Raw genomic sequence first — 12,765 nt, 5'->3', positions numbered from 1 at the left:
CGCAGCCGCCTGCACTCACCTCGTACCGGGCTAATGGTCTTGCATGTGCCACCACCACCGGATGTGAGAGGGGGTGGTTTCGCGGTGATAGTTGCAAGCCACGACGCGATTCTAGTGAGGAACCGCGTGGTTCCACCAATTTGGCGTTGTGAGTTGGTTCGGCATATGGGAGGAATATTCCTCTATGAGGAACCAGTGTATTCCGTTCCGCTTTTCAACCAAACACGAGGATGGCTCGTAAGTGCAGAACCGACCCATTACGTTCCACTCTGCTCCCTGAACCAAACACACCCTAACAGACTACTTCTAGCAAGGATTGTTCATAACGCCTCCCAACTTGACTTAATAAGACTAGAGGTGTAGTGCATTGGTCACGGCCAGGAATAACTTTGTTTCTTCTCCGTAATCAATAACATCACTGGTAGTAACTCCGAGCTACATATAATTTATCCTCTCTTTTTCTGTGCACCTTTACTTACTATGAGGATATTCATTAAACATGGAGCTAATAAGAAAAAGGAAACCAGACGCTAGATTTGCATCACCAAATTTAGCTTCAACACTACTAAAATATGTTGAGTCAATCAAGCGTGGTTGATCATGAGAACTTGATCATGTCTCTAGTGTTTTGTGATTATAACATAGAGAAACTCTATGAACCAGGAAATAGAACATACGAGGTGAAAAGATGCAACACAACCAAGGGGGCAATATGTATCTGTAACATCATTGACTAAACTTGTGTGACAGAAGTATTAAATTGTATGACCCATTGCTTCAAAGTAGAATTTCTTTCAGTGTGACCAAGACAAGCGGCAACAAAGTATTTGACCAAACATTGCACACGAAAGAGAAGAAAGCCATACCTTTTCATCTCTATTGTACATGCATTTCAACAATTCAGCGTGATCATCAGCACGCAAAGCTTGCTTCAGCAAAATATAGACTGAATCCGCACTCGGCGGCGCCAGAGAGGCTGATTGCTCTTCAAGGAATTCAGACTTATTGAGCAAATTTAGACTCTCGAGTTTCTGCTCCATAGTTGGTTCATCTAGATTATACTCTGGATTCCCCTCCTTGACTGTGTCTAAACTTTCCAGCAAAATAGAGAAGTTAGTGATCAGAAAGGTAGAAAATGAAGGACACCTTAAATTTGTTTTTTCATGGTGTACACTCAATGTGTATTACAGCATCAGGTCTGGATGTACTTCAAATTAACAGGGCTAATTGTTACCAGTGATAGAATCCAAAACAGATGCTGTCCTTTTGTTTGGTCTTCCTTGACGAGTGAGGTTTGTATTCTCCTGTCGATCTTGTTCATCATCCATCTTGTTATTTACTGGTGCCATAAAGAAACCAAGTAAACAGTTAAGATCAACGGTAGGCATTTAACAAAGTACATAATCTCTAACTTTAATAGCATACTTAGTCATAAGAAAATATGGAGACAAAGTATAAATCTTGTGATAAAAGGGTACCGAGACCCAACGAAAATGCCATTAGCATCAAAACATGCATGCTGTAACCACAGGAAATCACCTCTCTCATGTGTTGCTTTGTTATTCTATTATTGTTGACTATTGTATTTGTTATATGGCTGCTAGAAGGAGGCCGCGAGAGGGCCGGCCGGGGGCCTTTTGCCCACGGCCAGGCAAGAGGGAAGGGATTTCCTTCTTAATTCTTGCTTGATTAGATTGATACATCTCCTCTCTTTATATAGAGAGGTTTACTTGACTCCCAAGCAAGGCTTACTTGACCCCTAAGCAAGCGACCCTTATCTCTAATTAACCCTAAGACTAACGGGCTATACCGCCAGCCCAGGCCCATTAGGCCCATTACGTACTCTAACACTACACCCCACCTGGACATGCAGCTTGTCCTCGAGCTGCAGCCTAACCAACTTATAACCATGACTCGACGCAACACAAACCTAACACCTAAAAACAAGCCTTTTACATCTCGGCTTGTTTTATTACTCTCAACCTGAAATGGACTGGGACGCTTTATTTTGGACCCCTTAACAAAAAGTGGACACCATCCGCACGTCGGACGTGCATGTGTACAGCCACCTGGATCCCATGGACACCATCTGGACAAAAGGAGTGCATGTGTATGGCCACCTGGAAGTGGTCGCAAGAACGACCAACAGAGGCGCCCTCGCGGCGGCCGGCGGCGGAATGCAGTGGTGCTACGCGGTGCGCTCCTGTCGTTGACACCATGCCTTCTCCCCGCCGGACGGCTATTGGTCTGCACCGCACAAAGAAGAGTGGAGGGCTTGAGATGGAGAATGACGAGGGGTGCGCCCCCCCCCCCCCAACCGCCGATGTCGCAGACTTTGAGGTCGCTGCCCGCGGGAAAACAACATGCCAGCAGCCCGCGGGGGAAACCGCATGCCCAAGATCCCCGACGCAGCAGACGAGATCGAGGTCCTTCGCGCAGCGAAGGGCAACTTGGAGGAGCGGCAGCTGCAGACCACGCATCTCCCGCACACGCCGACGCGCTAGGAGGCCACGCGCAGCAGCCTGCAGCCTCACCGCCGCCGACACGTGACGGGTAGCGATCCAGACGGAAGCGGTGACGGCGACGGCGGGACTTGATCTGCTGGATGGGGACGCCCTGGGACGGCGGCGGCGCTGATGGGAACAAGGTCGTCGCGGTCCCGTCGTAGGGCATCCCATACTGGTACGAGATGACCGGCGCCGTGGTCGCGGTCGAGGGCGGCGGCAGCGTGGGTAGCTGCTGTTGGTGTGGCGGAGGAGGTGGCTGCTGGGGATGCGGCTGGTGCGCATAGGGCCCGACGAGGAAGATCGGACCCGGGAAAGCTGATACCAAATTGTTATGTGGCTGCTAGAAGGAGGGCGCGAGAGGGCCGGCCGGGGGCCTTTTGCCCACGGCCGGGCAAGAGGGAAGGGATTTCCTTCTTAATTCTTGCTTGATTAGATTGATACATCTCCTCTCTTTATATAGAGAGGTTTACTTGACTCCCAAGCAAGGCTTACTTGACCCCTAAGCAAGCGACCCCTATCTCTAATTAACCCTAAGACTAACGGGCTATACGGCCAGCCCAGGCCCATTAGGCCCATTACGTACTCTAACAGTATTATATCTAATCTGGCACACAAAGTATTGCCTATTTTCTGCTTCCTATGATATTGGTATCTCGCTTCCTTCAGCTGTAAATTAGCATCTGAGAGCCCTGTGTAACCATCACCTATAATAGAACAAAGTAATACAATGGTTCATTGTGCCAGACCATCATGTTTATAAACAGGAGTCAAAAGTGGCTTATCATCGAATTAAGCCATTTATCACAAAAAAATAATAATTAAGCCACTAACAAGTTGACAAGAATATAGAAATTAGAGTGGTGCTTCCATGATTTCCAAAATGCTAATTGCAGAAAACTAAAGAGGTGTAGGTACTATGTGTACTGATGATTGCAAATTGCATCCTCGTTTTGCTTTTAAAAATGTGCTTTTCACTTATCTGAAAAGCGCTGAAGCAATTCATCAGGTCATAAATTATGATAGAACATTCCAGTTAATTATAATAGGTGTGATTTATATTTCATTATCATGCAGCTACAAGCCACATAACATGCCACAAGTGTTTGGCTAAGTGCACCACCTTTTCATCAACAGAACATCTACTTACATGTTATGTCTACTTCCAAATTGGCCATACATCAGTTAATTATAGGCTAGCTGCTATCTAAGCAACTCGTTTTATCTGGAAACGAGAAGTACTTGTCACTGTAGATAAACCTTCAAAACGGACCACAAACAGACACAGGGACTTGTAAGATTTGTGAAAATATACAGTAATGCTAATAGGATAGGCTAAGCCAAAGTTGTGGCTTACAAGATATGAATGCTCACATTATATCCTGATGAACAACTGAGACATTTTTAACACCATAGAATTTATTGCAGATACTGGACACATCCAACAGTAAAAGCACATCTTCCCATGGCAACAAACTCACAAAAGCAAAATCAAATCACAAGAAAAGAGGGAGAACAGTCTCTGCGGTTATACAACCAGGAACATCTGTCAAAATTAACTTTCAGTACTATGAAGATAATTCCCTATGCATGTTCATTGACTTTACTGTGCTAATAATGATAGTTGGACAGCAACAGCGATTTGAACAAACCTTTTGCATCTTGCTCTTCTGAAGCTAATGCATCAGATTCCGCAACCAAGTTGATGTCCTCACAATTCTCACCCAATACAACAATCTTGAACTGTAAACAGTCTAGTGATCCAAACACAACATGAACCTTAATTATGTTGTCTTCTTCGGCATCACATAACCTAGCTAAAATAATTGACACACGGCCCTTTTTATCAAGTGATTTTTTTACTGAGATTTTGGTGGGCAGTACTTGATCTTGGGAAAGGGTCTGCAAATCCCACACATAAGCCACACCTTTCTTTGATACTGCAAGAACAATTCCCCCGGCTTCATATGATGTGCTCCTTTTACACTCTACTGTCTTTGGCTGAGTATGCATGGCAAGGGAGACTGTAGAAATGACAGTGCAATTTTGGTGATCACAAGACCAGACTTTGACTTCTTTATTATTGTCAGTATAAGAAACTAATGCGTGTGCTTCATCGGACACAGACATCAGCTGGATAGGGCCCTGTAATCACAATGGTACCGATAAAAGTTAAGGCCTCTTTCATTACGTGACACAACCGCGAGAGAGAGGGGGGTCGGGGGGTGGGGCAAACACGGAATAAGAGTAAGAATAACATACATCATCAGAATGAATCTTCAGAATCTCTTTTTTGTCCTTCATACTATATAATTTTGTTGTCTTACCTGAGACAACCATAAACTTCTCATCTGCAAAGTGCAGGGCTACAATGTAAGTCCAGAAAACACACAAAGTTGAGAAGATAATATGTAAAGCAAGATCTAAACAATAATGACCTAAGGTGCTATATTCACGAAAGACTGGAAGTTAGACAAATATTTGTTCCAATACACTCGATACACTAAATATATTTGAGCGCTAAAGGTGTAAACATATACAATATAGTACTTCCACCTGAGTTTGTTCCTGGCAGGGTGGCACCCGCAGTTTGTGTTATTTCAAGGAAAAAAATCTTTTACTGGCAATCCTCATACATGCTCTAAGGCTAGTACTTGGGCTAAAGAGGTCGCCCAGCACCAGCCACATAACCATTAGGAGAGTTAGTTAATTAGGGAAAGAGTAATAGAATTAGGCAATATCAGTTTGCGTCAGTTTACTTAGGAAGATCAGAGATAGAGTCTGTGTCCTGTGGGACAAGTCTCCTCCCATGTCAAGTTTGGTCTAACCCGACCTCTCTTGACATTATAAGCATGCTTTAGCCGTCCGCTATGCACTGGAGCTTCTGTAGGCCTGCGTTGAATATGCCCAAACCATCTCAGACGATGTTGGACAAGCTTCTCTTCAATCGGTGCTACCCAACTCTATCCCGTATATCATCATTCCGGACCCGATCCTTCCTTGTGTGGCCACACATCCATCTCAACATGCGCATCTCCGCTACACCTAACTGTTGAATGTGTCGCCTTTTAGTTGGCCAACACTCAGCACCATACAACATTGTGGGTCGAATCGCTGTCCTATAGAACCTGCCTTTTAGCTTTTGTGGCACTCTCTTGTCACAGAGAACACCCGAAGCTTGGCGCCACTTCATCCATCCGGCTTCGATTCAATGGCTCACATCTTCATTGATATCACCATCCTTCTGCCGCATTGGCCCCAAAAATATCGAAAGGTGTCCTTCTGAGGTACCACCTGCCCATCAAGGCTAACCTCAACCTCGTGCCTAGTAGTACTAAAACCGCACCTCATGTACTCGGCTTTAGTTCTACTAAGGCTAAAACCTTTCGATTCCAAGGTTTGTCTCCATAGCTCTAACTTTCTATTAACCCCCGTCCGACTATCATCGACTAGCACCACATCATCCGCAAAGAGCATGCACCATGGGATATCTCCTTGTATATCCCTTGTGACCTCATCCATCACCTAAGCAAAAAGATAAGGGCTCAAAGCTGACCCTTGGTGCAGTCCTGTTTTAATCGGGAAGTCATCGGTGTCACCATCACTTGTTCGAACACTTGTCACAACATTATCGCCTTGATGAGGGTAATGTACTTTGTTGGGACTTTGTGCTTCTCCAAGGCTCACCAATGACATTCTGCGGTATCTTATCATAGGCCTTCTCCAAGTCAATAAACACCATATGCAGGTCCTCCCTTTGCTCCCAATATCTCTCCATAAGTTGTTGTACCAAGAAGATGGCTTCCATGGTTGACCTCCCAGGCATGAAACCAAACTGATTTTTGGTCAGGCATATCATTCTTCTTAAGCGGTGCTCAATAACTCTCTTCCATAGCTTCATTGTATGGCTCATCAGCTTAATTCAACGGTAATTAGTACAACTTTGAACATCCCCCTTGTTCTTGAAGGTTGGTACTAATATACTCCGCCTCCATTCCTGTGGAATCTTGTTAGCCCGAAAAATGAGGTTGAAAAGCTTAGCCATATTATTGCTGTCTTCGAGGCCTCTCCACACCTCAATGGGGATACAATTAGGGCCCATCGCCTTGCCTTCTTTCATCCTTTTTAAAGCCTCCCTGACCTCAGACTCCTGGATTCGCTGCACAAAACGCCTGCGAGTATCATCAAAGGAGTCGTCCAGTTCAATGGTAGAGCTCTCATTCTCTTCATTGAAGTACTCCCGCCATCTATGCTTAATCTCCTCGTCCTTCACCAGGAGCTGATCTACTCCATCCTTGATGCATTTGACTTGGTCAACATCCCTCGGCTTCCTCTCTCGGATCTTGGCCATCTTATAGATGTCCCTTTTGACTTCCTTTGTGTGTAAGCGCTAGTAGAGGTCCTCATACGCCTGACCCTTTGCTTCACTCACAGCTCGCATTGCGGCCTTCTTTGCCACCTTGTACTTCTCTATGTTGTCTGCACTCCTAGCCAGGTGTAGTCGTCTGAAACAATCCTTCTTCAACTTAGTAGCCTTCTGGACATCATCATTCCACCACCAAGTATCTTTAGCTTTGCTTCTACTTCTACTTCCTCTAGACACTCCAAACCCCTCTGAAGCCACCTTACGAATGCAAGTCGCTATCTACATCCACATATTGTCTGCATCACCTCCTTCCTTCCAAGGGCCCTCCTTAATGACCCTCTCCTTGAAAGCCTGAGTTACCTCCCCCTTGAGCTTCCACCACTTCGTTCTAGAGAGTTTGGCGTGCTTATCCCGCTGGACACGAATCCGAAAGGGGAAGTCAGCCACCACAAGCTTATGCTGAGGGGGAACACTCTCCAGATATCACCATAAGCTTACAAAGGATGAACTCAATCTGGCCAGAGTGTTGACCACTACTAGAAGTCACTAGATGTGATTCTCTCTTTTTAAAGAGGGTGTTAGCTACAATCATGTCGTAGGCTAGAGCAAAGCTCAATACATCTCCTTGATTCTTGATGCCATAGCCAAAGCCCCATGCACCCCTTCAAAACCTGTGCTAGATGTACCCACGTGGCCATTGAGGTCTCCTCCTATGAAGAGCTTCTCGCCAATAGATACACTCCTAACCATGTCCTCGAGGCCTTCCCAGAACTCCCTTTTGGTGTTCTCATTGTGGCCTACTTGCGGGGCATACGCGCTAATAACATTGAGAACTAAGTCCCCAACTACCAGCTTGACCAGAATAACCCAGTCCCCACGCCTCTTGACTCTACCACTACATACTTGAGGCTCTTGTCGATCAAGATGCCTACTTCATTTCTGTTTACAGTTGTCCCCGTGTACCACAACTTTAAGCCAATATCCTCCACCTCCTTCGCCTTCTGTCCCCTCCATTTGGTTTCTTGGACGCAAAGGATATCAACACCTCTCCTCACCGTTGTATCAACTAGCTCCCATAGCTTACCTGTCAGGGACTCTACATTCTAGCTACCTAAGCGGGTTCTCCTAGACTGGGCTAGCTTCCTTACCCTTCACACTCATCAAGTCAAATGCTAAGACCCTTGCTCATTTTTCACTACACCAGGGCATCGATGTAGCGCGCCACTAAGGATGTGACGACCTAATCCTTGCTCAATTGTCACTGTATCCAGATCAAGATTCGGCACGCCACCAAGGGGGCGACGGCCTGGCCCTTGCCCATTTGACAGCACACCAGGGTTCCGATATGGCACGTCGTCAAGAGGGTTACGCCCAACGATGTTCTTCTAGGTTTCATCAAAACCCTCCTCCTTTACCTGGGCTTGGGACTGGCTATGTTGAAACAACATAGGAGCAACAAAATAAACAAAATTTTACAGGCCTAAGAGCTTCCATGCCAGGGACCAGCGCTCTACCCTTGTTGAGGGTGAGTGCCATGTCCCTGGTCTTCAGGTCCTCTGTCCAATATATATTGTTGTGGATCAAGGTCCATAACAGGCCCACATGATGATGAACAAATATTTAAGGAAATCAGATGAGATCCTTCCTAATGTAATTCACACTGCTTCACACAACCCAAACATGTTAGTGAAGATCCTACCATGAATACAACAAACACGTGAAACTTTAATGCTTTGTTTGGATGTCTGTATTGGAGGCCTCCGTATTGAATTGGTTTCAATTCCAATTCAGTGAGGAAACTGTAATGGATATGAATACGAATTCGCTTGTTTGGATGCCATTGAATTAGCTCATGGAAAGTCAGTGAAGTTTCAACACCAAATCATGTTTGGATGGCAAACTATGGAATTGGATAGTGTTTTGTTCTATATGCATCAAATCAAAATTTGTAAAGTCTGTGACTATAATTAAATGATTATATAGCAATACAAATTAAATAATGTTCCAGAAATGCATGACGGCACCATGCGGTCAAATTTGTTTTTACAAACGTCATCATTTTCCGGCTGTTAATTACCAGCCCCGGATGGAAACCACTGTGACAATTATACAATCGCAAAATGCTGTTTGGAAACTCCACGGCTAGAGGCTACAGGTGAGCTGGTTCACGGTCGCTTTGCGCGCCTTGATTGATGCTAACTCATACGGAAACACGCCAGTAGAGTCCAGCTTGCTACCCAGCTCGGCATTGGCCGCACGAAGACATCGCTGCCGGAGGCCTTGACGCGCGCATGCAACCGGCCTGCGTCGGCGTCGCAGAGGCAGGCGCTCGTGTAGGCTCGATGTCACTCTGTGTAAAATGCGGTGTCAGCTACGGCTCGATCCAGAGCACACCGGAACGAGCTGTACCGCCGAGGGAGTAGGGTAACGTCTACCTCCAGGAGCTTGTTTCCCAATACATCTGACTCGTTTGTGGATAGCGATGCTGTTTTGAGGCCACTGTACCAAGAATTTAAAGACGAGGATACGAGACAGGGAAGGGGAAGAAGGGGATCCAAGGAAGGAGAAGGAGAAGATGGACGAGGAGATGGATTCTGGCGGCCAGAATAGATGGGGAGTCACATTAGGGCCGCTGCAGGCATGGGAGGAGATGGCCTGCCGTGGCCGAAGATGGGCGAGATGGAAGGCCTACGCCGGCCAGAGAGATCCGACAGCGGCCGTCCAGGTCAGGGATGGGGAGGAGGAACGCTGCAGGAGGAGGGAAAGGGGCGGCTGCCGAGGGAGCTTGAAGGTGAGCTGCCGCCGGAGAGAGGAGGAGGGCCCGGGAGTCGGGATGCATATTCGCCCCGCTGGCCGCCGCCGCCTCCTGAAGCTTTTGGTCGCGCGGGGGATGGTTCCAGGTCTCTCGCGGGGCTTCTGTCTCCAATCGTTTTCTTCTGCGGGAGTTGGCCGATTCAATCGAAATCGGAGGCAGGGAGCTCTGTATCGAGGGAGGGCCTGTGCGGGTGAGAACGATTTCAGTCTGTATTGGAGTCGTTTCAATCTGGACATTTCAGTGCGCATCCAAACAGCTGAATTGATACCTAGCGAATACCAAATCCAATTCAGATGGGTCAATACAGACATCGAAACGCAGTGTAATATAGAGAGATCTTGTTAAGCATGCATAAAGTAAGAGCACATGGAGACAAAGGTTGCACTTACCATGAGAAAGTGTCAAAGAATTAATTGACTTTTTCGAAGCTTTTAATGTGTTTTTGGATTTTCCAGTCCAAGTATCCAATTCACATATAACTCCATCCCTGCTAGCAGTAATAAGAACACGCCCTTGTTTCGAAAAGTGAAGAGAAATGACCTTCCTAGTAGGAAGAGAAAGGCATGTTAGTAGGCGTCAATGTTTTCACAGTGAAGTCATTCTAAAAGATATCTTGAACTAGCTGATGTTTTCTTACAGAATGCAGTTTATATCAAGTTTTCTTTGGAACCACATAAGTCGGCTTACAACCTAAAAAAACTAAAGTGGCTTAAAATTTTAGCATATAGGCTATAGCCTTGATTGTGGCAACGGAATTAAGCTTATGTTGCATGTGTAAGTACGACCAACTTAACCTTCTCATTATTGAGTTCAAAAGAACAAAAAATAATAATTGAAGAACAGATTCATCCATGCTTGGATAGTTGGACTTAGGTGAGAAACTGAGCTTCAGCATCTCAGAATGAAGAAGGAAACAGAAACTTATGAATAGGCCAAAAGAATATGTGGTTAGAAGATAGTGTATAGCCCTTCAGGAAGTGTCACTATTTAATTTCAACTACCAACGAGGTGCAAGGATTAGAGTATGTGGTTAGAAGATAGTGTATAGCCCTTTCTTTCTAAGCATCTACAGCATCAACCATAATTAACATGGTAGTCCTACAAACAAATCAACACGGTGTTTATCAAAGAAATATGAGGGCCCTTTTATTGCAGAAGACACCAACTACAAGGAACCAGCATGTGTGTTCATCAAGGAAAAGATGTATGCCAGACGATTTTGGACTTATTAAAATGAGTTCAGAGGGGAAAGTACTCAACGAAAGTTCAGTATCTGGTATGGTTCCTATTTTACATGACAGAAGAATAGAAACAGCAGAGAAGAAGCCTCGTGATTAGAGTTACAAAATCAACAATACCAAGTTCGTAATAAGGTCACATACCCAGTGTGACAAGCACTTTTCCATATAACACCAGTAGAATCAAGAGCTAAAACTACACCATTTGCAGTGCCAACAGCAACAACAATAAGGTCGCCATCCTTTTTGTGCTGTAAAAAAACCAACAATCAAAACCTGAAATGATACAATAGTACAGGAGATACCAACTAAGCTCAACACAAAGTACCTTCTTCTGAACAGAGCTGCAGGCAATGCAACTGTATGAATCATCTTGGGCTGCTATTGGATCAGTCCATCCTGCTTTCTTTTGTCCTCCTCTTGTACTCCATACCTTCGCAATTAATAATTTCAAGTGAAGAAAATAGAATATGTGGGCATATACCATAACTACGTTCTCACATACTTCCATTCCAGTTCACAATGGAAAAAGATGAGAAATGCAATGTATCAAAAAGGCAGAAAACAGAAATACTACCAAAAGATATTGTTTCCAATAGCGCCCTACTATAATATTGCTAGCTAGATAGGACACCCCAATGAACAGAAATATTTAATTCTAATAATCCTAACTTCCCAAGCATGAATCGACCGATACCATATAAAGTTTAATGTTTCATTTTCTCTCATAGATGGATGAACGAGCAGAAACTGCAAAAAGCTTGCACGAGGTGCTAAATACTGGCAACTATGTAACCCAGTAAACATCACTTTACACTTTCAAGTAAATTCCAACAAGAAAACCCATGTAAGCATCAATTTTCAACCATTTTTGCTTACAAGGAGGCTTGTACCTCAAATCCATACCTCTTTAGAACAGTATAAGCAGCAATCATACTAAAACTCACAACACGGAACTCTATTCAGAACAATCTTTATAAACGGCTGATAACAAATTGCTCACATGGCTTCACAGCTAGTTACTTACAAAGAAATGGATCAAAGTGTCATAGCCCTGGTTCCACAATTTTATTGAAAGGAGAAATCGCGTCGATTAGTTAGTAGGAAATGACAGGGGGCTTAGGTAGATACCACGGCGATTAGCATGCGAGATGTGGCCTTTAATTTCTTCCTTTAACCTTTAGATTTCTATGCTGTTGATTTAATGCCGATGCGTGCAACCGGTTAATGCGATTCCAATCGACTTTACTCCTCCTTTAATTATGCCTTTAATTGTTTTTCCTCGTGATCCTTCAATTTAAATCAGCCGCATATGTTTAGATATTTTATTGCGCCGCATTTTCTCTGATCTAGGAAATGACATTAAGTAGATACCACAAAAATAGAAAATACAAGAGTACTATACCACAGAAATATTTACCACCTCTACAAGCAACACATAACACACCAGAAACTAGCTTCGCCCGGTAGCAACTATCAATCGCCATGATAAAATGAACATGAGAGGTAATTAGCAACTTGCTGGCATGTAACGCTACACTTCAACCACGGGACATCTCGCAGGGATTAACAATCCAGATCAGAAAGTTCCCCAATTTACGGCGACGGGCTAGAGAGCTAGCCAGCTCGTAAGAATGGGGTTTAGGCGGGGGCACAGAGGCGAAGCGAGTACCTGGATTCGCCGATTGGAGACGGCCGCGAAGAGCTCTCCGTCAGAAGAGAAGGCGAAGGCGTCGGGCGGCGGCGGGGTTCGGTAACGGCGTAGGGGGGCGGAGGCGAGGGATTTTTTTAGAGAGAGAGAGAGAGAGAGATTTGACAGAAGAGAGAACGGAGGACGGAGGT

General features: G+C 45.0%; 1 protein-coding gene across 2 annotated transcripts in view; it reads right to left on the bottom strand.

Moving 5' to 3' along the window:
• LOC119276400 overlaps positions 1–12,741 on the bottom strand; it is a 14,954-nt gene extending 2,213 nt beyond the window's left edge. Inside the window, exons 1-8 of one of the 2 annotated variants that reach the window (XM_037557453.1) lie at positions 12,596–12,741; positions 11,252–11,356; positions 11,068–11,174; positions 10,075–10,229; positions 4,767–4,855; positions 4,157–4,649; positions 1,235–1,339; positions 867–1,087 (exon numbers count right to left, since the gene is read on the bottom strand). In XM_037557453.1, the coding sequence (XP_037413350.1) occupies positions 867–1,087; positions 1,235–1,339; positions 4,157–4,649; positions 4,767–4,844 (897 nt within the window). In that variant the 5' untranslated portion in view covers positions 4,845–4,855; positions 10,075–10,229; positions 11,068–11,174; positions 11,252–11,356; positions 12,596–12,741. The remainder of the gene's footprint in view (positions 1–866; positions 1,088–1,234; positions 1,340–4,156; positions 4,650–4,766; positions 4,856–10,074; positions 10,230–11,067; positions 11,175–11,251; positions 11,357–12,595) is intronic. The other variant, XM_037557452.1, reaches the window with a different exon arrangement.
• Positions 12,742–12,765: the final 24 nt, after the last annotated feature.

The sequence above is a fragment of the Triticum dicoccoides genome, chromosome 3B (genome assembly GCF_002162155.2).
Source record: "Triticum dicoccoides isolate Atlit2015 ecotype Zavitan chromosome 3B, WEW_v2.0, whole genome shotgun sequence".
In the NCBI taxonomy this organism is placed as follows: Eukaryota; Viridiplantae; Streptophyta; class Magnoliopsida; order Poales; family Poaceae; genus Triticum; species Triticum dicoccoides.
Note: the sequence above shows the minus strand (reverse complement) of the source record. Positions and strands in the feature narration are given on the sequence as shown.